This window comes from Osmerus mordax, chromosome 3 (assembly GCF_038355195.1).
Source record: "Osmerus mordax isolate fOsmMor3 chromosome 3, fOsmMor3.pri, whole genome shotgun sequence".
In the NCBI taxonomy this organism is placed as follows: domain Eukaryota; kingdom Metazoa; phylum Chordata; class Actinopteri; order Osmeriformes; family Osmeridae; genus Osmerus; species Osmerus mordax.
The window spans coordinates 22,782,421-22,806,334 of NC_090052.1; the positions used below are offsets into that span (position 1 = coordinate 22,782,421).

General features: G+C 51.8%; 2 protein-coding genes across 4 annotated transcripts in view; both read left to right on the plus strand.

Moving 5' to 3' along the window:
- Positions 1-21,309, plus strand: LOC136940578 (meiosis inhibitor protein 1). Its single transcript, XM_067232768.1, has 32 exons — positions 1-144; positions 334-457; positions 626-676; positions 1,286-1,359; positions 2,365-2,470; positions 4,642-4,866; positions 5,007-5,143; positions 5,239-5,353; positions 5,690-5,806; positions 6,066-6,165; positions 6,464-6,598; positions 6,693-6,807; positions 7,233-7,324; positions 7,405-7,558; positions 7,654-7,765; positions 8,157-8,217; positions 8,661-8,743; positions 9,345-9,522; positions 10,104-10,257; positions 10,514-10,711; positions 10,911-10,982; positions 11,061-11,223; positions 11,896-12,003; positions 12,686-12,796; positions 12,880-13,046; positions 14,293-14,377; positions 15,373-15,554; positions 16,664-16,745; positions 17,307-17,413; positions 17,508-17,639; positions 19,233-19,354; positions 21,270-21,309. The coding sequence occupies exons 1-32, from the start codon at positions 1-3 to the stop codon at positions 21,307-21,309; spliced, it is 3,846 nt and encodes a 1,281-aa protein (XP_067088869.1).
- The window catches only part of LOC136940838 (coiled-coil domain-containing protein 134-like), an 8,129-nt gene continuing 4,369 nt past the window's right edge, over positions 20,155-23,914 (plus strand). Inside the window, exons 1-3 of one of the 3 annotated variants that reach the window (XM_067233161.1) lie at positions 20,155-20,253; positions 23,128-23,252; positions 23,438-23,559. In XM_067233161.1, the coding sequence (XP_067089262.1) occupies positions 23,156-23,252; positions 23,438-23,559 (219 nt within the window). In that variant the 5' untranslated portion in view covers positions 20,155-20,253; positions 23,128-23,155. Of the gene's footprint in view, positions 20,446-23,124; positions 23,253-23,437; positions 23,560-23,914 lie in introns of all 3 variants that reach the window. The other 2 variants (XM_067233160.1, XM_067233159.1) reach the window with 2 other exon arrangements.

Sequence of the window (23,914 nt, forward strand, 5' to 3'; positions counted from 1 at the left end):
ATGACGAGCCTGGACGTTGTGTATGAGAAAATTCACTTCAGGCACGATCCAAAATGGTCAGGACGCTTGGGCCCGCCCGACCGGGGCGGAGTGATCCTCTGCGTCGCCTGCGTAATTGAAATGATGGAGAGTTGTGATATTTCGGTATGATATTTAACTATTTACCATTACTTAACAATTTAGTCAACTGCTGATTAAGAAGCCAAGTATTTAGTTAACCATTAAAAAAATGTATTATCTTTCCTCCTATCCTACTGGCAAACACGACAGCTAGCTCTATCATTTCTACAAATTATCTACGAAATTCCCTTATGATGTTGTTGCCGTCTGTAGTCCGTAAGAAAGTCTGTGGCGCTATCTGGGATCAGCGGGGTCCTGAAGTTGAGCCCCGGAGCGCTACGGGCCCTGCTACAGCAAGACCACCGCGTGTGTCTGCACTTCACGGCGTCTCTACTGGGTGAGAGAGGGAGCCTATGTATGCACGAAGGCGCACAGCTACGCAGCTGCAATCAAATACTCACACTTGATTCAGTATTTTCTGAAAAGATAAAAGGTACATATTAGGCTAAAAGAACGCGGTTGTTCTTATACAGCGTCTTTATCTAACTGTTCTCCTGCCCCCTAGGAATGCTTCATACTGTCAAGAACTCAGCCACGCTGGAACGGGTTGTTCAAGGTGAATTAGTGTGTGAAAGTAGAGAGAGAAAGGAACACTGAAATGTTGACACTGAAAGCTTGTAGCCGTGGCCTAATGTTCATACTTTTAGTATTTCTCTTTCAGTCTATTGAACTGTGTTACATTGAATGGGACTGTTTTGGTTAGGGTAATGTTGAATTCATGGTCATTCAGGCCTAAGAGGGATGTGCTGATGAGCATGAAAACAGAATGGGTGTTTAGAGAGGGCTGGTGGTCAAAAGGGTTAGGGTGACTGGAATAAAAACCTACTCAGGCAAGGCACTTGAAACACGATAATGTTAGTGTGCTTGTGGATATGTGAATTGCACATTTTGATAATTCATAAAATGGAGCCAAGTGAGGTATGACACATTATACAACATTAACATTTGTTGTGTTTATATGAGTGTGTGTTGGATGGGTGTGTGGATGGTTCTCTGACCACAACACTGTTAGAACTCTGCTCCTCTGATCCATGATATTCTGTACTTCATTAATGCACTATTTGTACGTCGATCTGGGTAAAGTGTCTTCCAAATGTGTGTGTGGGTGTGTGTGTGGTGTGTGTGTGGTGTGTGGGTGTGTGTGTGGTGTGGGTGGGTGTTTCAGTGCTGGTTCAGCTGCTCCTGGAGTTGCAGAGTGAGGAGTATGTACGCTACGTCCTGACTGAGATACACACACAGGTGAGACGTCAACAGTTGTGGCACACACACCAGCCGAATCACCCTTTCCAAAACAGTCTTTGTGCAGGCTGTTTTTGTCTGGAACTATTGTATTTTTTCATTATTTGCACATATGAGATAAGACATATACCGGTAAGATATCCATTCAGATAAGTCCAACAGAAACACATTCTCAGACACATACAGACAACTTGACCTGAATTGATTCATATAGATATGCCGTCTTGGAGGAGTGGGAAAGCCTATGTTTCTTTCTACCTGCCTGCATGTCTGTTGTGGTTGTGTGTGTGAATCTTTTCTTTGTTGCTGGTGAGGATTGAGGAGGTTGTTGCGGAGTCGTGGGCTCGGTAATTATCTGTCTGAAGGAAGGGATCCACAACATCATAATGTCGGATTAGAAAGATTCTGTCACTTGGAACGTTTATAGTCATCTGAATTGTGTCCTGAAATATTCTACCTTGTCTTCAATCTGTTCTTGTCTTGAAGCCTCCTTTCTCTCTCACAACCTACCTCTCATCCTCCATCCCTTCATTCTTTCCTTTTGATATCACTTCTTTCACAGCTTTCACTAACACAACTTCTCTCTAACACATCATTAAGCCCTTCTAAAGCATGTCCTCCATCCCTTCTTCTTACCCTCTCTCTCTCTCTCTCTCTCTCTCTCTCTCCCTCCACCTTTCCACCTTCCCTCACACTCTTCCTCTCATCCTTCCATCCGACCTCCCCCTTCCTTTCTCCCTCCCCACTTCACTTCACTCCCTCTCCTCATCCTGTCCTCACCCCCCCCCTCCCTCCCCACTTCACTCCATCCCTCTCCTCACCATCCCTCTCCTCCCTCTTCTCATCCTCTCCTCCCTCTCCTCATCCTCTCCTCCCTCCCTCCCTCTCCTCTCCTCTCCTCTCCTATCCCTCCCTCTCCTCCCTCCTCCCTCTCCTCCCTCTCCTCCCTCTCCTCATCCTCTCCCTCACTCCCTCTCCTCATCCTCACCCTCCCTCCTCCTGCAGCTGTGTGAGCAGGCCAGTGTGAGAGGCTTCCTCCCCACGTTCACCTTCCTGGGAAAGCTGCTGGATGCTGTTCCCAACTTGCCCCACAGCCTGGCCCAAGAACATGGTGAGACACCAGACACAGCACTCTCTCCCTCTCTCTCCCTCCCTCCCTCTCTCTCCCTCTCTCCCTCCCTCTCCCTCCCTCTCTCTCCCTCTCTCTCCCTCTCTCTCCCTCTCTCCCTCCCTCTCTCTCCCTCTCTCTCTCTCTCTCCCTCTCTCTCTCTCTCTCTCTCTCTCTCCCTCTCTCTCTCTCTCTCTCCCTCTCTCTCTCTCTCTCTCTCTCTCTTTCCCTCTCTCTCCCTCTCTCCGTCCTTCCCGACCTTCTTCCTTAGATTTTTCTCCAAGGAAAGACATTAATCTTGTGTGAGGGTTTATTTTAAGCAGTGTCCTCACCTGGAAATTAAACTGTCCTCAACCATTACCTGTATAGTTACTTATATCCACCTAGAAACTATAAATAAATAAATAGGTCTGTGTGTGTCTCACCAGTTTTGTGTTGTTGTGTTTTACGTATGTGGACAATCTATAATCTGAGAGGTTTTAGTGTGTCTGTTTGTGTGAATGTGTGTGCATGTGAGGGTTTGTGTGTGTGTGAGGGTTTGTGTGTGTGTGTGTGTGTGTGTGGAGGGTTTGTGTGTGTGTGAGGGTTTGTGTGCGTGTGTGTGTGTGTGGGCTTGTGTGTGTGAGGGTGTGTGTGCGTGTGTGTGTGTGTACATGGGGGCTGCCAGTATTGTCGGTGTGTTCCCTACAGGCTCTGGTCACTCACCAAGGCTGCACTGGCGTGTTTAGAGTAACGACAGCTAAACAATGACAGAGGCCCAATACACACTGGTCACTATCTCACTGCCCCCTGTCAGGGGACAGTGAGAGGGGGAGAGAGACACAGTGAGAACTAGAGAGAGGAGGAGAGGGAGTAAATGGAGGAGACAGAGAAAGGGATTAAGAGAGGGTTCAGGGAGAATCAAACGAGAGCAACAGAATAATGAACAAGAGAAATGGTCTGGGGTTACGGACTGTGGGGACAGAGAGTGAAATAGAAGGGGACAGTGAAGAGAGAGAGAGAGGGTTCTAGAACAGTCTCTAAAACCTGCATGTACACAGCAGGAGTTGGAGAGCAGTGAGGATGTCTCTCTGTCCCTCTAGTCAGAGGTCTCTTACCATGCAGGCTCCAGAGCAGTGAGGATGTCTCTCTGTCCCTCTAGTCAGAGGTCTCTTACCATGCAGGCTCCAGAGCAGTGAGGATGTCTCTCTGTCCCTCTAGTCAGAGGTCTCTTACCATGCAGGCTCCAGAGCAGTGAGGATGTCTCTCTGTCCCTCTAGTCAGAGGTCTCTTACCATGCAGGCTCCAGAGCAGTGAGGATGTCTCTCTGTCCCTCTAGTCAGAGGTCTCTTACCATGCAGGCTCCAGAGCAGTGAGGATGTCTCTCTGTCCCTCTAGTCAGAGGTCTCTTACCATGCAGGCTCCACCCTCTCTCTCTGCTCCCTTTCTGCTTCTTACCCAGCCTCAGCTAGGGTTGTCTGCCCTCCAGTTAAGGATCGCTCCTTACTCCTCCCTCCCCTTTTTACTACCCCTCTTCTCTCTCTCTGACGAGCTCTTTCTCACTCTCTAAAACCTCGTGTTACCCACCTCTCCCCCCTCCTCTCCCTTCCGTCTCTCCCTCCCTCTCTCCTCCTGTTCTCTCCCCTCTCCTCTCCCTTCCGTCTCTCCCTCCCTCTCTCCTCCTGTTCTCTCACCACTTCTCTCCCTTCTGTCTCTCCCTCCCTCTCTCCTCCTGTTCTCTCACCACTCCTCCCATCTCCTCTCAGATTTCTGTGTAATCTCTCGTGTCTGGAGGCGTCTCCTCGTTAGATTCGCTCCACAGAGCAGCTGAGCCTCGGCCTCCCCAGGCACTCCCAGTCTGTCAGTGTGAGCTCACTCTGTCCTTGCTATAAAATCAAGCACGCCCTGACCAAAGGGCAGCCTGTGTACAGTGTAGTCCTGGTCCTGTGTGTTGTACACTGTGTGTGTGTGTTCTGACAAGGCAGTGAGAGGAGTCGTTTCATGTCTGGTTGTTGCTGCAGATCCTTCTCTGGTTGTTCTCTTCAATGTGTCTCTCTCCCTTATCCCTCCCTCCTTATCTCTTCCATCTGGCTCCCGTGCTTCCCTAACTCTGCTGCCCCCCCCTGCCTCTCCCCCCCCCCCCCCCCCTGCCTCTCCCCCCCCCTCTCCCTCCCCCCCGCCCACCCCACCTGCAGGTCCTCTCCTGGAGCGTCTGTGCTCGGCCCTGCTCTACCCAGACGAGGGACTGAAGACGTCTCTGTTCTACGTGTGGCAGCGTGTGTGCGGCACTGCTGGGGGGTCTGGGGGCGCTCCTTTCGGAGCCCAGTCCCTCCCCGGCCCCCTGAGAGAGCGTCTGTGTATGCTGCTCCTGCAGACCCTGGAGCAGGCCTGCTGCCCCCAGCTCACCATCAACTGCCTGGGTGAGACGGCTCGCCCACAGCTCTATATGGACCTGTGATACTGATGTTTTACTTATGGCTAATCAGTGTTTGTACCTGTATATCTCTCTGTGTGTGTGTGTGTGTGTGCACCTATATGTTTGGATGTGTGTGTGTCCCAGGTCTGCTGCTACAGCTGTTGAAGCTGGAAGAGGTGGTTTCCTTTCTGATGAACAGCAATTCTGACCAGGACCAAGACCAAGACCAGGACCAGGAGACCAGTACCCCCCCGCTCTCTCTGCCTCTCATACTGAAGAAGGTGTTAGCAGCAGTAGAGCTGATCCTAACCAGAGGCTGTCATGACATCACCTGCTGAGTAATGTACACAACGTGTGTGTGTGTGTGTGTGTGTAGCTGCTGCTGAGTGGGGATGAGATGTTGCAGGTTGCCAGTGCCCAGTGCATGGTGGCCATCCTGGTTCACTCCCCGACTCAGTACTGTTCCCCTTTCATCCTGGCTGACGTACCTGGTGGGCGACACACACACACACACACTCCCTACTTTGTCCTCCCTGCTCCTCTACTCCTTTTCATCCCGTTCTTTCATCCCCCTCTCCTCTCATCCCCCATCTCTACTCCTTCCTCCCTCTCATGCCCCTCTCCCCTCCTCTACCTGCCCCCTCTCTCCTCCTCTCTCCTCCACCTGTGCACTCCTCCCCCTCTCCTCTCCTCCACCTGCCCCTCTCCCCTCCTCTACCTGCCCCCTCTCTCCTCCCCCTCTCCTCTACCTGCCCCTCTCGCCTCCTCTACCTGCCCCCTTCTCCTCCCCCTCTCCTCCCCCTCTCCTCTCTTCCTCCCTGGTCCAGAGTTCCTGTTTGAGTGTCTGTGTACCACCAGTGAGGTTCTGCTGTGGTCTGTTCACAGCAGTCTGCTGATGCTGACTGAAGATCCTCTCTTCTTCTCCCAGTGTCACTCTGTTTATGGTGAGACACATCTCACACACACACAAACTCTCATATACACCCTCACACACACACACTCTCATACACACACACACACACATACACAGTGTCTGCTGATAGAGGGAATGGTTGTCGCCAGCACATCCCGAAACCATCTCACTCACCTTCTGCTCCACTTCATTCAATCTGTCTCTCTCCCTTCCTCCTTCCTCTGTCTGTGTGTGTCTGTGTGTGTCTGTGTGTGTGTGTGTGTGTCTGTGTGTGTCTGTGTGTGTGTCAGGTATTGAGTCCCTGGTGTGTAGTCTGAAGCAGGTTCTGAAGATGACCAACCTGGAGGTGCAAAGCCAGGGCCTGCTGCTGCTCAGCGAGGTCCTGGAGAGGTGAGGTTTGGCTTGTAGGGGTGTTGTTGGGGAAACACAGGTACTCACACATGTTGCAGCGTCAGCACACAGACAAACACACACGCAGGTACCAACCGCATGTAGTGTGTGTGTGTGTGTGTGTGTTGATGTGTGTGTGTTGATGTGTGTGTGTGTGTTGATGTGTGTGTGTTGATGTGTGTGTGTATTGATGTGTGTGTTGATGTGTATGTGTGTGTTGATGTGTGTGTGTGTGTGTTGACGTGTGTGTGTGTTGATGTGTGTGTGTGTGTTGATGTGTGTGTGTGTGTGTGTGCAGACAGCCCGTAGGAGTGCGTCTGTTCCCCAGCGGCCCGGCGTTCCTGGCGGTGGCTGAGGTGGTGCTAGGGGGCGTGGCCTCCTCCAGTCTGCAGGTGGCCACTCAGGCAGCACACACTGCCACCGCCCTGCTCAGGTACACACACACACACACACACACACACGCACAAACACAGTGACACACACACACACTTTCTCCTACCTTCTATCTCAGTCCTCTCTGTGTCCAGGCTTCAGCACCAGTCCAGCCCAGTGCAGTACAAGGCTGTGGAGAGGCTGGTGAAGGTCATCACAGCCAGGTGTGCTGAGCTGCCCCTACCCTCCTCCTCTCACCGCCCAGGCCCTGTGAGTCTCCTCCCTCTCCTCCTCCTCTCACCGCCCAGGCCCTGTGAGTCTCCTCCCTCTCCTCCTCCCTTTCTCCTCCTCCCTCTCTGCTCCTCCCTCTCTCCTCCCTCTCCTCCTCCTTCCTTTCTTCTCCTCCCCCTCTCCTCCCTCTCATCCTCCCTCTCTCCTCCTCCTCCCTCCCTCTCATCCTCCCTCTCTCCTCCTCCCTCTCCCTCTCTCCTCCTCCCTTTCTCCTCCTCTCTCTCTCCTCCCTCTCCTCCTCCTCCCTCTCTTCTCCTCCCCCTCTCCTCCTCTCTCTCTCCTCCCTCTCCTCCTCCTCCCTCTCTTCTCCTCCCCCTCTCCTCCTCCCTCTCTCATCCCTCTCCTCCTCCTCCCTCTCTTCCTGTTCTGTAAGTGTTCTTCTCTCTGCTCTTCTGTGTCTCCAGGGGAGTCTGAAGGCCAGTGAGGCCCACAGCCATGCCTCCGGGGCGGGGGGTTTTGTACTTCAGGCCCTGGTCTGCCTGCAGGCCGCCTGCAGGTAGGCTGCACACAGTAAGAATCTCAACTTACTGTACGTTATGTGTCATTTACAGTAGTGTGTGTTTGTGTGTGTGTCAGGCTTGCGGAGCAGTGTGCGTCAGAGCCAGGGCTGAAGGAGAACGTGTTCACCGCTCCCTCGGGTCAGAGTCAGGGTCAGAGTCAGGACCCGCTCGAGTCTCTGTGTGTGTGTCTTCTGCACAGCTGTGACTCTGTCTGCATCCCCACGGTCACTGTGAGAGCTGCTACTCCACACACACACACACACAAAGTACATTTATACTCATAGTATGTTGTGTTGACTCATAGTGTGTGTGTGTGTGTGTGTAGAGGCAGTGTGAGCGTTCTCCCAGTCCTCAGGTTCTGCAGTTCTTCTACTCCATCCTGCTGTCCCAGTTCTCTCTGCTTCCCGCGCTCATGCCCCGCTTCGCTGCCAAACTGGGTGAGCTCAGGGCTCTACAAGGGTTCACTAGGGTCAGGGGTCAGGGTTCTAGAAAGTTTCACTAGGGTCAGGGGTCAGGGTTCTCGAAAGTTTCACTAGGGTCAGGGGTCAGGGTTCTAGAAAGTTTCACTAGGGTCAGGGTTCTAGAAAGGTTCACTAGGGCAGGGGTCAGGGTTCTAGAAAGGTTCACTAGGGTCAGGGGTCAGAGTTCTAGAAAGGTTCACTTGGGTCAGAGGTCACAGGGTAATGTTATTACTACATGAGATACCACTGGACAATGCAAGAACCTTGTTTACCTTGTCACCCATCACCTGTTCCTCTTCCCATTTATTCCCCATTCTTTCCTCCATATCCCTCCTCTTCCTCTTCATCCCCCTCCTCCTCTCTCCAGCCTCGTCTGGTTTCTACAGGCTGGCTCTGGAGAACAAAGCTCTCCTCTGTGTAGGAGGCAGGTAACAAAAGAACACACACACACACACACAGACACACACACACACACACACAGGCTAACAGAGCCTAACAAAGCAGTGAAGCCTGAGATCTCCATTCTTTTCCTGTCACTTCTGGCTCCTCCTGGCCGTCAAGCTTCTGTCTCGCTGGTACATCTCTCTCCCTGTGTCTGGTAAACGCATGTGTGTGTATGTGTGGGACTGTGTGTATGTGTGTGTGGGAGTTGTTTTGGTGTGTGAGCTGGAATGAAACAGAATCCCCAGAGCTCTTACCTGAAGTGAGAATGCTGTCTTCAGAACACAACCACTGTTCTGTTCTCTTTCACTTTTACAAGCTCACCCTGTCAAATGACGCTCATTATGGTATTCTATCCTCTCTCCCCTCTCTCTCTAACTTTCTGTCTCCCCCCCATCTCTCTCTCTCTCTCTCTCTCTCTCTCTCTCAGGAACTCTTCTCTGAATGTGTCGTGCAGTGTGTTTATTCAGAAGCTCAGTGTGTGTCTGCTGTCCCAGATCTCCCCGCTGCAAGGTACATTACTGACTCACCCAGACACCACACACACAGGTACCGACTCACCCAGACACCACACACAGGTACTGACTCACCCAGACACCACACACAGGTACTGACTCACCCAGACACCACACACAGGTACAGACTCACCCAGACACCACACACACAGGTACTGACTCACCCAGACGCCACACACAGGTACTGACTCACCCAGACACCACACACAGGTACTGACTCACCCAGACACCACACACAGGTACTGACTCACCCAGACACCACACACACAGGTACTGACTCACCCAGACACCACACACACAGGTACTGACTCACCCAGACGCCACACACAGGTACTGACTCACCCAGACGCCACACACAGGTACTGACTCACCCAGACGCCACACACAGGTACAGACTCACCCAGACGCCACACACACAGGTACTGACTCACCCAGACACCACACACACAGGTACTGACTCACCCAGACGCCACACACAGGTACTGACTCACCTAGACACCACACACAGGTACTGACTCACCCAGACACCACACACAGGTACTGACTCACCCAGACACCACACACAGGTACAGACTCACCCCCTGTGTGTGTTCTCCCAGACCAGGAGGAGGTGGAGAGTGTGTTGGGGTGCGTACTGCCTCCTCTGTGTGTGCGTGTGTCAGACTGGCCCTCTCTGCTGGCCGAGGCCCAGGGGCCCCACACACACTCTGCTGGACCCAGGGCCACCCAGCACTGCCTGCTCCTGATGCTGCAGCTGGCCCTGCAGCACGGAGACAGGTACACACACTCACACACACTCTCACACACACACACTCTCACACACACACACACTCTCACACACACACGGAGGACCCAGGGCCACCCAGCACTGCCTGCTGCTGCTGCAGCATGGAGACAGCTTCACACACTCTGAGATACGTAAACACACACTCATGTACACACACAATCCCTCTCAGGGCCATAAATACAGGCTGTGTTTGTGTGTGTGTGTACCTCTGTGTGTGTGTACCTCTGTGTGTGTGTGTCTGTGTGTGTACCTCTGTGTGTGTGTGTACCTCTGTGTGTGTGTACCTCTGTGTGTGTGTGTACCTCTGTGTGTGTGTACCTCTGTGTGTGTGTGTACCTCTGTGTGTGTGTACCTCTGTGTGTGTGTGTACCTCTGTGTGTGTGTACCTCTGTGTGTGTGTACCTCTGTGTGTGTGTACCTCTGTGTGTGTGTGTACCTCTGTGTGTGTGTACCTCTGTGTGTGTGTGTGTGTGTGTACCTCTGTGTGTGTGTGTGTGTACCTCTGTGTGTGTGTGTGTGTGTGTACCTCTGTGTGTGTGTGTGTGTGTACCTCTGTGCGTCGGTGTTGCAGGCTGCTTCCTGACTCCACAGTGTTCTCCAGTGTGTGTGGGCTGCTGTGTTCAGTACAGCAGCCAGGGCACGGCCCCCCCCCTCCCCCCTGGGTGCTCAGAGCTGCCCTCTACCTGCTGGCTGCCACTCAGGACCGGAGCCCCCCTCTCTCCTGGGTAACGCTGCTCACACACACACAGTGTCTCTCTCTCCCCCTCTCTCTCTCCTCCCGCTCACTCGCTCTCTCTTTCTCTCTCCTCTTGTTCTCTCGCTCTCTCTGACAGGAGGGTGAATCCTCCAGGAGGATTTCATACAACAAAAGGAATATGTTGTATGAAATCAGATAAATTCATAAACTGTCTCTGTCACTACCACTCATCCTCCCCCTCTTCCTCTCCCACTCTCTGTTTGTGTCTATCCCTCCCCCTCCAGGCTCCTCTGAACAGCATCAGTAAGACCCTGTCCTCCAGCCCCAGCCTCTCCTCCCTCTACATCCACCACGCCGCCCTCCTCCACTTCCTGTACCGCTACCCTGAGCTGGCCCAGGGCTTTGGAGCCCAGGTCCTGGAGCTGTGGCTGAGCCACCAGACCAGAGAGCCAGACCTGGCTCCAGAGCAGAGCGGGGTCAGGGTGCGTCAGGGAGCGTCAGGGAGCTGTCATATCAGGCTGTCTAGAATGTGGATGGTGCTCACGGTCTCTCATGCTTTCCCCTTTAAGGGTGATAAGAAACGTGTTTTTGTAAAACGTTGAAAGACAAGCATTTTTCAGACTGAAACTCACGTACGGATTTGACCTGATTAAAACGTGATCGACCCTAACTGTTGACCAGGACCAGGACCAGGAGAGCGCTGTCCTGCTGGCTCTGATGGAGAAGAACCCCTCAGTCATCCTGACCATGCTGGTGAGACCCTGCTCACCTACCTCCAGTGTATTCCACACACGATACTGTTCCAGTTCCATCCTGCTGTCTGTGTAACAGGGCCTGGTGTGTACCAGGGAGGGGCCCCTGGCAGAGAGGGCCTTGGCCCTGCTGGGGGTGTTCATGCAGGGCAGGGGAAGCTGTGATGCCAGCCTGACTGCGCTCATCACCCCCACCCTGCTCCAGGTGCTGCAGAGGCTCACCCTGGAGGGGCCAGGCCAGGGTGAGACACACACACACACATCCACTTTCTCCTCTACCCTGTCCTCCTCTCCTGTCCTCTCTTCTCCTCTTCTCTGCTCCTCCTTGCCTACACCATATGAGGAATTAGCATTCATATATACTTTATATTAGCTCCCCTTTAGAGAAGTATTCCTGGGGGTGATGGAGGAGAGGAGAACATGTAGATGAGGGTCTGCTTTAATCCTCCCTCTCTCAACGGGTTCATCCTGTCTGCCTGCCTTCTCTTCATATTCCCACTACATTTTCTTTTACATACTTCTGCTTTTATGTAAATCTCCCTCCCTCCCTGCCTGCTCTCCCTCTCCTCCCTGCTCTCTCTCTCCTCCCTCTCCCTGCTCTCTCCCTCCCTCCCTGCCTGCTCTCCCTCTCCTCCCTGCTCTCTCTCTCCTCTCTCCCTCCCTGCTGCCTCCCTCCCTCCCTGCTCTCTCCCCTCCCTCCCTCCCTCCCTCCCTCCCTCCCTCCCTCCCTCCCTCCCTCCCTCCCTCCCTCCCTCCCTCCCTCCCTCCCTCCCTCCCTCCCTCCCTCCCTCCCTCCCTCCCTCCCTCCCTCCCTGCTCTCTCCTCTCCCTCCCTCCCTGCTGTCTCTCTCCTCTCTCCCTGCTTCCTCCCTCCCTTCCTCCCTCCCTGCTGTGTCTCCCCTCTCTCTCCTCCAGGTGTGGACTCTCTCTCCCTGGTACTGAGGTTGTTGTGTGTGACCCAGACCAGACGGGGTCCGGCTGACAGTGACACGGACGGAACCCACTTCAAGCTGCTTTACCACGGTCAGGTCACAGGGTCAGAGGTCACAGGGTCAGAGGTCACAGGGTCAGAGGTCACAAGCTTGTCCTAGGGGTCAAACACACTGATCCCCAGTCAGTGTCTGTGCTGCACTTCCTTACTTTTCAGCTCAGTCACAGTTCTCTACCTCGCTGCAGTCGAACAAGCTCTTGTTGTAGATAAACGTGAATCTAACCGGAAGTGAATCCCCCCCACCACCACCACCCTGCCCCAGCCAGTCCAACACCACCCTGCCCCAGCCAGTCCAGCACCACCCTGCCCCACCACCACCCTGCCCCACCACCCTGCCCCACCTGCCCCAGCCAGTCCAACACCGTGTCCAGGTAGAGAGTGCAGGATCCAGGAACAGGGCTAAAGGCTGGTGATCCGCTCTCCTCTCCGTTCTGCTGGATTCATTACAGCCTCAATCAGCTCTCGTCTGGCCAGTCCAGCCAGGCGTGACAGCCAGGCGTGTAAAGCTGACAGATCCCCTGCAGGCTGGTACAGGATGGGAGTATTAAGCTCCAGAGATACTCTCTGTTCTCGCTTGATGATCGCCAATGTCATGTTCCTCTCTTTTCTGTTTCACTTTCTTCCTCTTTCACTCTCTTGGTCTTTCTCATGTCCTTGTGTGTGTGTGTGTGTGTGTGTGTGTGTGTGTGTGTGTGTGTGTGTGTGTGTGTGCAGTCAGTAACTTGGCAGGGAAGTTGCAGACCACCAACACAGAGTCTCTGCTGCCGGCCTTCACCTTCCTGCACTGCTGTCTCAGCCTGGCTCCAGCTCACTGTGGTGATGGAGGTGACACACACGCACACACACACACACACTGATTGTTCTCTTGAGTATATACTGACATTGTCTGTCTGTCCTCCTCTCCCCAGCTGTGTCCATGTTGCTGAGCAATACTGGACTAATGAATCAACTACAAGCTATCCTCTCCCTCTCCCCCTCCCTCTCTCCCTCCCTCTCTCCATCCTGTGCCCTGCTGTGTTGCGCTCGTCTGCTCCTGTCCTCCCTGGTCACCCTGCAACACACACACTCCAGCCAGGTACGCCCTCTGATGACATCTGAGGACCACACACGTGCTACACACACACACAGACTGCATGCTACAAACACACACTGCTTAAACAGACTGCACACACACACACACACACACAGGAGTGTTCCAGGCTGCAGCACAAGAAAGCCATATCGTCATGGATACTGGCAGATCCCTCCAGTGTCTAGGGTCTCAGCTAAAACCCTCATTTACAAACTCACTCAGGGCCAAGTCTCCACAACCCAGATCCTCTCACACACAGCTCTTCCAGATCCTCTCACACACAGCTCTTCCAGATCCTCTCACACACAGCTCTTCTAGATCCTTTCACACACAGCTCTTCCAGATCCTTTCACACACAGCTCTTCCAGATCCTCTCACACACAGCTCTTCTAGATCCTTTCACACACTGCTCTCCCAGATCCTCTCACACACAGCTCTTCTAGATCCTCTCACACACAGCTCTTCCAGATCCTCTCACACACAGCTCTTCCAGATCCTCTCACACACAGCTCTCCCAGATCCTCTCACACACAGCTCTTCCAGATCCTCTCACACACAGCTCTTCCAGATCCTCTCACACACAGCTCTTCTAGATCCTTTCACACACAGCTCTTTCAGATCATTTCACACACAGCTCTTCCAGATCCTCTCACACACAGCTCTTCTAGATCCTTTCACACACAGCTCTTCTAGATCCTCTCACACACAGCTCTCCCAGATCATTTCACGCACAGCTCTTCCAGATCCTGCAGCTCTTGCAGCTCCTCTGATCTGGGTTTGTATTTACGCCAGCCTGGGAGATAATGAAGCAGATCTGAAGCGCATCTCCTTCCCATAATTCAGCTCCACATAGAGCTGCACCCGTGAGGGAGGCACCCAGCAGACACAAGAAGAGAACGGAGAACAACCGTTCAACCGAAAAAAAAAAAAAAAAGACTAAATGTAACCCACAGAACCCAGCATGTTCTCCTACTGATGGAACACAGAACAGAGACTTCTCAGACACGGTCTCTTATATAGATCTCTGCCTCCCCTCAGACATGACTCATTCAAAGTGGCTCTGTGCCGCTACGCCATTTTTGTGACACAATATTTTGGTGGCTGAAATTTCGGTGCATCCTAGAGTGTTTTGTGTTCTGTGCCGTTGCTGTGGTGAAGGTGTTGCGTTGTGTGGTATTGCTTTTTACTGTATTAGGTTATGGTGTATGGCAGTGTTGTTGTGTTATTGTGTTGTTATTGTGTTGTTCAGGTCCACAAGAAAATCAGTCTGAACCTGGAGAGCATGGTTCAGACTCTGCTCTGCAGGAAGACACACACTCACACTCTGCTGCTGGGTAACTACACAACTACCACTGGATAACTTGTTAAACCTCCACTGGCTAACTATCTTAACTAACCACTGGATCATTTATAACTAGATAGCCCAACTCAACTCCTATTGGGTGAGTATTTGTATTGCTTCACTTCTATGTGAGCAGTGTTTTAACTGGTGCAGGAGCTGAGGTAGGAGCTCTCCTCTCTCTCTCTGTCTTTCTCTCTGTCTCTCCAATCTGACCCTCTCTTCTCTCAAACTGTCACTTCATTTATCTCCCTCTCACCCTTTCTTTTTCCTCTCTCCTCTTACAGCTCTTCTATCTTTATGGAGACACACACACACCCACTCACACATCTTTGACTATCTGCTCCCTCTGAGAGCTGCAGTGTGTCAGTGAGTGGCTGAAGAGTTTAGCTACTGACCTCCAGGTCTCTGTGTTTAACTAGTCCTTCCTCTTTACAGTCTGTCCATCCTTCTCTCTTTCTCTGATCTCACCTTCGTGTGACCCTTCTACTCTACCCTCCTGTCTTCTCCAGTCTCATCCCTCCTCTCATCCCTTCTCTCATCCCTCCTCTCATCCCTTCTCATCTCATCCCTCCTCTCATCCCTCCTTTCATCCCTCCTCCTCTCATCCCTCCTCTCATCCCTCCTCCTCTCATCCCTCCTCTCATCCCTCCTCTCATCCCTTCTCCTCTCATCCCTCCTCTCATCCCTCCTCTCATCCCTCCTCCTCTCATCCCTCCTCTCATCCCTCCTCCTCTCATCCCTCCTCCTCTCATCCCTCCTCTCATCCCCCCTCCTCTCATCCCTCCTCTCATCCCTCCTCCTCTCATCCCTCCTCTCATCCCTCCTCTCATCCCTCCTCTCATCCCTCCTCTCATCCCTCCTCCTCTCATCCCTCCTCTCATCCCTCCTCTCATCCCTCCTCCTCTCATCCCTCCTCTCATCCCTCCTCTCATCCCTCCTCTCATCCCTCCTCTCATCCCTCCTCTCATCCCTCCTCCTCTCCCCCAGCCAGCTCTCTGAAGCTGCTGCAGGCGGTACTGGATGTGGATGTGTCTGCAGAGCTGCTGTGTGTGTCTGTGGTCCCTGGGTCTGGCTCCAGGCCTGTAGGGGGCGCTGACAGCTGTCTCGACCCCCTGGGCTCCTCTGGGGCCCTGCGCCTGGCCACCGCTCTCTACAGCCTGCTGCTGCAGGTACTCTACACACACACAGTCATACAGACAAGCATCCGTCACACATGCATATGTATTCATGTATGCGCAGACACACACAAGACTATGGGGGAGAGAGACACAAGTGCAGATGCTCATGCGCACACACACACACACATGCGCATACATAGCCCTGCTCTACTGGGTTCAGAGATCTGTAGCTATAGAGAAGAGAAGAGGAGGCAGGGGAGGAGGGAGAGAGAGAGATGTTCTAATGTGTCCAGAGATCTGAGGTTACAGAGCACACAGGGCTATAAGCCTCCTCTCTCCTCTCCATCCTCCACTGACTTTTCCATGTCATTCCCTTTTCCCTCTCTCTCTCCTGTCTTCTCCTAATCTTCTCTCTCTCTGGTCCTCTTCTCTACAGCTGTCTGGCACAGCAGACTATTTCTGGTGTCTGCTCAGTGTGGCCTGTCAGGGGAGGACAATACATTATTAACCCCCTCTCCTCTCTCTCCTCTCTCTCCTCTCTTCTCTCTTCTCTCTCTCCTCTCTCTCTCTCCTCTCTCTCTCTCTCTCTCTCCTCTCTTCTCTCTCCTCTCTCTCTCTCTCCCTCTCTCCTCTCTCTCCTCTCTCTCCTCTCTTCTCTCTCCTCTCTCTCTCTCTCTCTCTCTCCTCTCTTCTCTCTCTCCTCTCTCTCTCTCTCTCTTCTCTCTCTCCTCTCTCTCCTCTCTCTCTCCTCTCTCTACCTCTCCTCTCTCTCTCTCCTCTCTCTACCTCTCCAGATCAGTGTGCCTTCTCTCTCTCTCCTCTCTCTCTCTCCTCTCTACCTCTCCTCTCTCTCCTCTCTCTACCTCTCCAGATCAGTGTGCCTTCTCTCTCATCTCTCTATTTTTATCTCCCTCCCATTATCTCCTCACACTGTTCCTGTCATCACTCCCACTTTTGACTATATGGTTATGTGCATATACTGTATATTCTCACTATTTCTCACTCATGTCGGCCTAAGTAAGTTTGCATGTCTTGGCTTCCTCCATCAAACACACTCACACTTTTGTTTCCTTATATAACTGAATACCCCCCCGTCTCTGTCAACCCCTCCTCCCTCTGACCTCCCTCTCTCTACCCTCCCCCCCCCCCCCCCCCCCCAGAAGCAGCATCTGGTGCTCAGGGTGTCTGTGAGCTGTCTGGGTTCTCTACTGGCCTACCTGCAGAGGAATAGTCCTCTCACAGGTACCTAACTCTGTCTGTGAGTGATGTACACTTATTTATAGAGGTGAGAGAAAGGAGCAGCGATGATCTTAGACTGTCTGATATGATTCTCTGTCAGTTTAATTCACTCTTTCAATTTCTCCTTTCCCTCTCCCCCCCTCCCCCTCTCCCCCCCTCCCCCTCTCTACCCCTCCCCCTGTCTCTCCCTCCCCCTCCCCCTGTCTCCCTCCCTCCCCCTCTCTACCCCTCCCCCTGTCTCCCTCCCCCTCCATCCCCCTGTCTCCCCCTCTCCCCTCCTCCCCCTGTCTCCCCCTCTCTACCCCTCCCCCTCTCCCCCCCTGTCTCCCCCTCTCCCCTCCTCCCCCTCCCCCTGTCTCCCCCTCCCCCTGTCTCCCCCTCTCTACCCCTCTCCCCCCCTCCCCCTGTCTCCCTCCCCCTGTCTCCCCCTCCCCCTGTCTCCCCCTCTCCCCTCCTCCCCCTCCCCCTGTCTCCCCCTCTCTACCCCTCCCCCTCTCCCCCCCTGTCTCCCCCTCTCCCCTCCTCCCCCTCCCCCTGTCTGCCCCTCCCTCCCCCTGTCTCTAGCCCAGCATGTGGTGTGTCAGCCCTGGTGTCGTCTCCTCCTCCACTCTCTCCTCCACTCTGGAGAAGCCTGCCTGCTACATCCTGCCAGTCTCACCCTGCTAAGCCTGGTAACACACACACACACACACACACACACCACATACACACCAATGTTACCAGGCTGAGCAGGCTGTGTGTGTGTCTGTGCGTGTGTGTGTGCAGCTGGTGGTAGCAGGCAGCAGTGTGGTGATGTGGGAGCCAGACCTGAGGAAGGTGCTGGACGCCGTGGAGACGAGAGGTCTGGAGGAGCTGGGAGAGCAAAGCACACAGGCCCTCTCTCTGCTGCTCACACAGGTACACACACACACACACACTCTGCTGCTCACACAGGTACACACATACACACACAGACTCTGCTGCTCACACAGGTACACACACACACACTCTGCTGCTCACACAGGTACACACACACACACACTCTGCTGCTCACACAGGTACACACACACACTCTGCTGCTCACACAGGTACACACACACACTCTGCTGCTCACACAGGTACACACACACACTCTGCTGCTCACACAGGTACACACACACTCTGCTGCTCACACAGGTACACACACACACTCTGCTGCTCACACAGGTACACACACACACTCTGCTGCTCACACAGGTACACACACACACTCTGCTGCTCACACAGGTACACACACACACTCTGCTGCTCACACAGGTACACACCCACACTCTGCTGCTCACACAGGTACACACACACACTCTGCTGCTCACACAGGTACACACACACTCTGCTGCTCACACAGGTACACACACACTCTGCTGCTCACACAGGTACACACACACAGTCCACATGCAGAGTATCTTCCAGACAGGATGCAGTGCTTCATTAGGTCAGGTGAGCGGTGAGGGAATCGGGCTAGTAATCTGAAGGTTGCCAGTTCGATTCCCGGTCTTGCAAAATGACGTTGTGTCCTTGGGCAAGGCACTTCACCCTACTTGCTCCGGGGAGAATGTCCCTGTACTTACTGTAAGTCGCTCTGGATAAGAGCGTCTGCTAAATGATGTAATGCAAATGTAAGTCCCTCTCACTGCCTGTCTTCAGAGTGACAGGAAGTGACTGTGTTCTGGGACGTTTTCTCTCCCTCCTCACCATCTTCTGCTGTTTGCTGCATTTCCTTTGTGCCTCACAGACAGAGCTGTGTGTGTTAAAGAGAGAGGGAGAGAGAGAGAGACTATATGTGTGAGTGAGACCAGGGGTTGTTGGATCAAAGATGATCTCATGGGAGATTGTTCTTATTTAAACCTCTCACAGCTTCTATCACCACCAGGCTCCTGTCTGTCATCTCTCTGTCGTCCCCTCTCTCTCTCTCTCTCTCTCTCTCTCTCTCTCTCTCTCTCTCTGTCGTCCCCTCTCTCTCTCTGTCTCTCTCTCTCTTGTTTAACCCTACACCGTTCTCTCTTACTACTCAATTGGTTTTCCTCTCCTCTTCCTCTCCCCCTCTTCCTCCTCTTCCTCTCCTCTTCCTCTCCTCTTCCTCTCCCCCTCTTACTCTCCTCTTCCTCTCCTCTTCCTCTCCCCCTCTCCTCTTCCTCCTTCTCTCCTCTTCCTCTCCTCTTCCTCTCCTCCCCCTCTCTTCCCCCTCTTCCTCTTCCTCTCCTCTTCCTCTCCCCCTCTCCTCTTCCTCTCCTCTTCCTCCTTCTCTCCTCTTCCTCTCCTCTTCCTCTCCCCCTCTCCTCTTCCTCTCCTCTTCCTCCTTCTCTCCTCTTCCTCTCCTCTTCCTCTCCTCTTCCTCTCCCCCTCTCCTCTTCCTCTCCTCTTCCTCCTTCTCTCCTCTTCCTCTCCTCTTCCTCTCCCCCTCTCCTCTTCCTCTCCTCTTCCTCTTCCTCTCCTCTTCCTCTCCTCTTCCTCTCCTCCTCCTCTCCTCCCCAGCTCCAGAGCAGTGTCCTCCACCCCCCACTGTCTGAGGAGCAGAGACGCCGGGCTGATGCTCTCATGGAGTCCCTGCCCCCAACGCCCCCCACTCCCCTCCACCTGCTGGCCACCAGCCTTCTGTATCCTTCACACACACACACACACACACACACACACACACACACAGAGAGCAAGGTAGTGTGAGAGAGAGAGGGAGCGAGAGAAGGATCAATTGTGAATGAGAGAGAGGTATCAAGATCACTGAAGTGATATAAGAAGTGCGAGCACCACTTATCAGTCTTTACTGATTACATATCTTGGATCTAATCTGAGTCAATCTGTTCATCCCTCAGAAAATCATATTTACTTTGCCTCACATCTCTCTGTCGTCTTTCTGAGCTGTAGACGGTTTTACACACACACACACACACACACACACACACACACACACACACACAGCCTCTATAGAAGCTGTCTCATATCCAGAATCTTTAACCCTGCAGCACAGGCAAATTGAAGAGCTTTCCACCTCTCTGTCTGCTTTCACTGTGAGGATGAACACTTCTACTGCAAGAGGATGAACTGGCGTACAGTTTGGATGGAATCAAATCATTTATTGATTGCAATGTGTTCCATTTATTTGTCTTGATATTGCTCTCAAGAAATCTAGCCTTTTCTGAAGACTTGCCATAGAAGACAACTTATATTGTACAAGTAGTCTAGCACAGCAACGTATTTTCCCTCAAATGAATGAATAAATCATTAAAAATTATTTTTTGAAAGATATTTATATATAAAGTAATTTTTTTTCATAACGTGTTTTTTTAATAGTCTTATATGTTACCATACCACGGTACGTTACGCCGGTGGACTCGAGGTTGTCGTGGAGTGATTTACCGTGTATGACGAGGCTGTGTGTCTCTCTAAATATTCCGTGCGGAAACCACATCATCCTTCCTCCCACATCGCTGGCTGTCATTTGGCCAAGTCAGTAGCCGGTATGACCCGTGGCGCACAAGGACTGGAGCAAACGAGTAGTGTACGTAAATTAACGATTCAAATGCTACATCGTCACTTGAGGATTGTAACGAGCAATCAAATGCTCGGCTACGTAAATTTTTTATCTCAATGAGAAAAGTAAAAGCGCGACAAATCGCTTATCGTATTGAGGAAGTGATCGTTAACGTTCTGTGGGGTGATTTCTTTTTATTATATTTTTTTTTACTTCACGGTGAGTGATGAGTTTTTGTCAAATGCCTTGTGGCCACAAGCTGACCGTATCCATCGCATGTCTGGCCATCACCGATGCTAAATAGATGCGTTGATATTGCAAATCAATTTAAGATGAGTAACTTTAAAATCGATCAAATTCAAATCTCAAAGTACTAATCATTTTCCTAACTAGTTTGTGGAATGTTTCGTGATCGACAAACAGATCTGTTGAATTTTTAGGTATACAGTAGCCTACATAACGTCTTTGTAAACGTTTCTGTCGTGTGAATTTCCTCTTCAGTATCAAAAGTAGCTCGTGTTTTGTAGATGTGAGGGTAGTGTGGATGCCCATAAACTCCTGGCAAAGCATGCAGCATGGCTGTGGAGAGGGGTCAGAGTTGGGCATGGTCAATCATTCACATTGGTTGGATAAGAAATGCTATCAAATCGCCGGTGCCCAGTACCACTAGGGGAATACATAGGATGAGGAGGTCGACTCCACCGCTGGAGACCGATGATGTGTCCAATCTGACAGCCTGGGTTCCGACACCAGGCTAAGGGGGAGGATAGGATCACGTAGTTTATTATTGTTGCTCAGTATGTTCTTCCATTAGGTTCGTGTTTACCTGGGCTGTAACCGCAGGAGAAGGGGTTTAATGCCACGAGGCTAGAGGTCGTTTCATTTCGGAGACGGCGTTGGAGAGGCAGTTGTTATGGGCAGGTTTGTGCTAATGGCCTTGACACACTATATTTCTTATATTTGTGTTTCAAGGCCAGTGCGGTTATGGCTGAACGGATCTTCAGTGTGATCAGTGCTCTAGCGTGGAGTAAATTTACTCCAAGCTGTAACGGTCTCATTCGTCTGTTTTACGCCGCCCGCTGATGGGATTCTGAGGCCGTAACAAAGTCATTTACTCCGTAATATCTGAAATAATAACTTCATGGATTGTGATGCTAATTGATGACTGTAAACGGTCGAGTTTAGGGTCTTATTCCACGTTATTTATTTTCCTTCTAGCTGCCACTCACACACACACACACAACCCTCTTAAACCTGAATTCCAAGCTGAGGTGGGCAATCTGTGCTGTCGGCCTGTTGATTGGGTTCAACAGTATGTTGATGAAGTTGATGACCTTGCTTCTCGCCACCGGCTCCAACCTAATGTGCCTATTACCCACCGACTGAATTAGCATATGAATGAAATTATGTTCTCTGCTGGTGTTTTTCCTATAGTTGGAGGTTACTGGAAGCTTTTCACATCATTTACTTTAGAGTTTTTAAGTGGAGATACTTGTCTGATGAGAAAAAGACAGAAAGCAGCTTCAGATGTGTTCTTGGTGCACAAATTTGGCCTAATACAGCCAGCTCTCTTCTGGCTTCTCATTTTTGCAGACGAATATCCCTGGAAACCATCTCCAGTACTGGTGATGAAAGGTTGCGGGTTACACTCACAGTTTATACATTTAGCCGACACTTTAAATCCCAAGCGACTGATCCCAGATTTCATTTCATTGAAGCCTGCTAAATGAATCGATCCAAAACATGTAGCTCCTTTTACCCCCCTGGGCCACCAGGACCTGTACCAGATCTGTACTTTTACTCAGCGATAAAGCCCTCCTTGAGACCAGGTAGGTTACGTTATTATGCAGCAAAGCCTAACCTGCCAGTCTATGACTTCAGACAAGGTGTTCCTGTGGTGGTGAGGCAAGCCTGCTGGTCTATACATCAGTATGACTTCAGACAGTGCAAGACTGTTGGGTCTATACATCAGTATGTATGACCTCAGACAATGTTGCTGTGGTGCTGAGGCTGAGATATCACTGCTCAGTCAGGAGGATGGTGAGAGGAATCTTAACAGTGGACGTCAAGGTGGTCACTGGTGATCATTCAGTTTCTGATTTCGTTTATTCTGACGGTCTCTTCCCAGCTGTTGCTCGTGTCTTTCATTCACCCTTGGCTTCTCCTTGGCAAATCTAAATGATATTCACCAGGAATCCTGCTAGTCCCTTCAGGGCCTGGCCAGACTCTCTTTTCCTCCAATCCTCTCGTTCGTCCATCTTTCCACTCTCCCTCTTTCCTCACTTTCATTATTCTGTCTCCCCCTCTCATCCTCCCTCTTCTCGTGTCTCTCATTCTCTCTCTCTGTTCCTTCCTGGGTTGGCTATTACCATCGATGGACGCCTTGCTGAATTATGCATCTTTTATGTTTTATCGACATGGTTTTCTCCACACTTCGCTTTTCGACTAACGTTTTCTTTAAAACTGCCTCATCCAATATTCATCTGGGGGGGGGGGGGTTTAGGGCTTTTATTTCTCTTCTCACCCACCCCTTCCATCTGGTTCAAATGTATTAACAACCAGGGGAGGTGGTGGGGGGGGGGAGGAACTGAGAGAATGTCAAGACGTCCCAGTCCCAAAGCTGGGAGAGGATGGAGTGAGTGTGTGAGAGACTGGAGAGAGAGGAAGAGGGAGAGAGAGGGAGGACGAGAGCGCGTGGAAGTACAGGATCAAGGAAAGCGATGGTGACAAGAGTTTAAAAAGTTATTTGGGGGTGTTTCGATGCATCAGGGTTTTGAAGGAGAGAGAGAGAGAGATTTGTCACTGTCAGGTCTGCAGTGTTGTGCAGCGGCTCAAAGAAACATTGTACCTGAAACTGAAATTGACAGTCAACCTTGCCCTCTACCGTGTGTGTGTTAGCAGAGTGCCTCTCTGTCGCCCCCTGCTGGCCATGCTGAGTGTGTGCTCCGTGTTCCTGCTGGTGGCGGCCACAGCCTCGGCCTCTGCAGATCCAGACACACACAGACATGACTCCAACCTGGAGATCTGTATCCTCTTATACACTGTGTGTGTGTGTTTGTGTGTGTGTGTGTCGCCAATCTACTTCTACTAGCTGTGGTTCCTTGTGTATGTGTTGGACTGTGTGTGTGTGTGTTACCCTGTGTGTAACTCTGCGTGTGTGTGTGCGCACGGTCCTGTGTGTGTTACGGTCATCCTTACCCCCTCCTGCCAGACAAGCGCCTGTTTGAGACAAAGAGGAAGGATCAGCTGAACGCCCTGAAGAACCTGGTGGAGCTGAACGACATCAACCAGCAGTACAAGATCATAGACATTATGCTCAAAGGCTTGTTCAAGGTACTGGCTGGGCTGGGCCCTGCCCCAGGCCTTGACACACACACACACACACACACAGCACTGTGGACCAGGGTTGTCACTGGCAGACCTTCCTCAGTGTAGATTGTAACAATGGGGCTGATTAGGGAAACCATCACTTAGTCATGGTTTCCCTAATCATCACAAGTGCCATCACTTAGACTAGAACTCTATAACGTCTGAACATTCATTGGAAGTTTAAGTCTTTTGTGATTTCATGAGTAGAATCCCATTGTTAGGTACAGAACGTCATGCTGATTGAGGCTGTGGTTGATTAGCTCTGATGTTATTGACATGATTATTATATTGTTGTGTGTTGATGCTGGAGTAGCAGTCT

What these genes read in the sequence shown, in the direction of transcription:
- LOC136940578 (XM_067232768.1), top strand. Translation starts at nt 1, where the DNA reads ATGACGAGCCTGGACGTTGTGTATGAGAAAATTCACTTCAGGCACGAT. An exon ending in CCTGGAGGGGCCAGGCCAGG is followed by an intron (nt 11,224 to 11,895) that starts GTGAGACACACA and finishes TCTCTCCTCCAG; the next exon opens with GTGTGGACTCTCTCTCCCTG. An exon ending in CTGCTGGCCACCAGCCTTCT is followed by an intron (nt 19,355 to 21,269) that starts GTATCCTTCACA and finishes ATTTACTCCAAG; the next exon opens with CTGTAACGGTCTCATTCGTC.